At 38.9% G+C, this 2,138-nt stretch overlaps 1 protein-coding gene across 1 annotated transcript in view; it reads left to right on the top strand.

The window, feature by feature from the left end:
• LOC107724125 (stonustoxin subunit beta-like) overlaps nt 1–616 on the top strand; it is a 2,539-nt gene extending 1,923 nt beyond the window's left edge. The window contains exon 3 of the mRNA XM_016532925.1: nt 3–616. Coding sequence (XP_016388411.1) covers nt 3–609 — 607 coding nt within the window. The 3' untranslated portion in view covers nt 610–616. The remainder of the gene's footprint in view (nt 1–2) is intronic.
• Nucleotides 617–2,138: the final 1,522 nt, after the last annotated feature.

Genomic DNA, 2,138 nt, shown 5'->3' with positions numbered 1-2,138 from the left:
AGGTCTTCACGCGCACACACACACACTCACTCACTCATCTGTTTTGTTGCTCTATATGTTTCTCTCTTCTTGTGTTCAGATGCCTGTGATCTCACACTGGATCCAAACACAGCAAACACTCGTCTCATTCTGTCTGATGAGAACAGGAAGATCACATGTGTGAAAGATCATCAGCCGTATCCTGATTATCCAGAGAGATTTGATGAGTGTCATCAGGTTCTGTGTGTTGAGAGTCTGACTGGACGCTGTTACTGGGAGGCTGAATGGAGTGGACGTGTAAAAATATCAGTGTCATATAAAGGAATCAGCAGGAAAGGAGGGACTGATGACTGTTGGTTTGGATCCAGTGACAAATCCTGGAGTCTGTACTGCTCTGATAACAGATTCACTGTCCGTCACAATAACAACAGAACTGTTATACCTGCCATCCGTTCATCCTCTAATAGAGCAGGAGTGTATGTGGACGTGTCGGCCGGCACTCTGTCCTTCTACAGCGTCTCTGACACACACATAGTCACACACTTACACACATTCAACACTACATTCACTGAACCCCTCTGTGCTGGATTTAGGGTTTATCCTGATTCCTCATTGTCTCTGTGTGATTAAACAATAGAGAGACTCTCTGTAAATCCTTTCTGATGTTCACATGCACACAAACCCATCAAATCTCACGTCATTACATTTGTATTAAAAAGAAAAGTTCACAAATAAAATGTTATTTAAATGTTACTGCTGTGAGTTATTATTTTAATAAATGCAAAATGCTTAAAAACACTAACTTGATTAGATTAATACATAGCTTTAATAAATAGAATATTGATTACTGTCACACAACAGAAGAGGACAGAAAGGTAAGTGACATATAAACAGAAGTTTATTGAACGGCTGACACAGCACAGGAACGAGAATGAAGTAACGGTAAGTATGGCAGTTCAATGGAAATGGATATGACTTCGCTGAATGGTAACTGAATGTCTTTCTTACAGATGTAGGAACGAACACACGGACGGCAGGTAGTAGATGACTGAAGACAGAATCCTGGACGGTACGTGATATATACAGGTGAGTAGCAGGTAAGGTCTCTGTAGTGTAGGAACGACGAGACCAGACAAAGGAGTGCAGGTTGTGTGTGTCTTTATAGTGAGTGTTGATGAGGAGGTGCAGGTGTGGTGAATCAGAATCCTGGGGAGAGTGAACGAGTGGGCGGATGTAGTGTTTGACAAAAACACAATTTTCTCAGATTTTTGTTCCGAATATTGCTTTTTTTATTAAACTTGCACATATTCAAGTGTTGATAAAAAATAATGAAGTCAAATTTTTTTTTTTTTAAGCAGAGGCTTTTTCATGGAAAAATTTTCATGAAAATTATTATTTTTTTAAATGCTGGTGGTGGCTGGCAACTTAAAAAAAAAAAAACCCTGGGGGGGAAAGAGGTAATCATGAACCCATTTATGAATCATTGATGTGTGCTTTATTTTTCTGTCTGCACTGATTTAACACTCGATTCACTAAATGAATTCTGTACAAACACTCACAGTATCGCTGCTGAACACAGTTGATCTCGCTGTAACTCTGCTGCCTTGATCACTAGAAAATCTTCATCAGCATCTCTTCTTCTTCTGAAATGACTGTCTTTTCTGCTTTATTAGGTCTCCACGAGCACAACAGCTTTATATGACAGGAGCGACACAGCAGCTCTCACTCAGATATCTCTAGCAAATAACATTCACCTCACTGTCTGCTGAGTTTTATTTATAAATTTACATTAATATAGTTTTTTTATAATATGAAACTAGTCTTTTGACATTTTATATGAGGCTCTTACTCTAAAAGGTTCGAGTTACAAAGAGAATCAATATTTCTTTAACAGAATTTGTGTTCATTTAAATAAGCCCAGACCCCAACAGCCTAGAAGTGTTAATTATTTAACCCTTTATTAAAAAATTGATGTAAAAAAAAAAAAAGATTTTTTAACAGAAATTTTAACAGTAACATTCTGTTCCCTTTCATGGGAACTTCGAACTGCGTCCTCTAGGGGTCGCTATGCGGAACGCCTCGTCGTGACCCGTGTCTGAAGCATACATTGAAAAAACACCAACTCGTTGGCCGGCGACAGCCATGACGTCACTACCGGT

The sequence above is a fragment of the Sinocyclocheilus rhinocerous genome, unplaced genomic scaffold (assembly GCF_001515625.1).
Source record: "Sinocyclocheilus rhinocerous isolate Xijiao unplaced genomic scaffold, SAMN03320098_v1.1 scaffold1929, whole genome shotgun sequence".
NCBI lineage: Eukaryota > Metazoa > Chordata > Actinopteri > Cypriniformes > Cyprinidae > Sinocyclocheilus > Sinocyclocheilus rhinocerous.
Note: the sequence above shows the minus strand (reverse complement) of the source record. Positions and strands in the feature narration are given on the sequence as shown.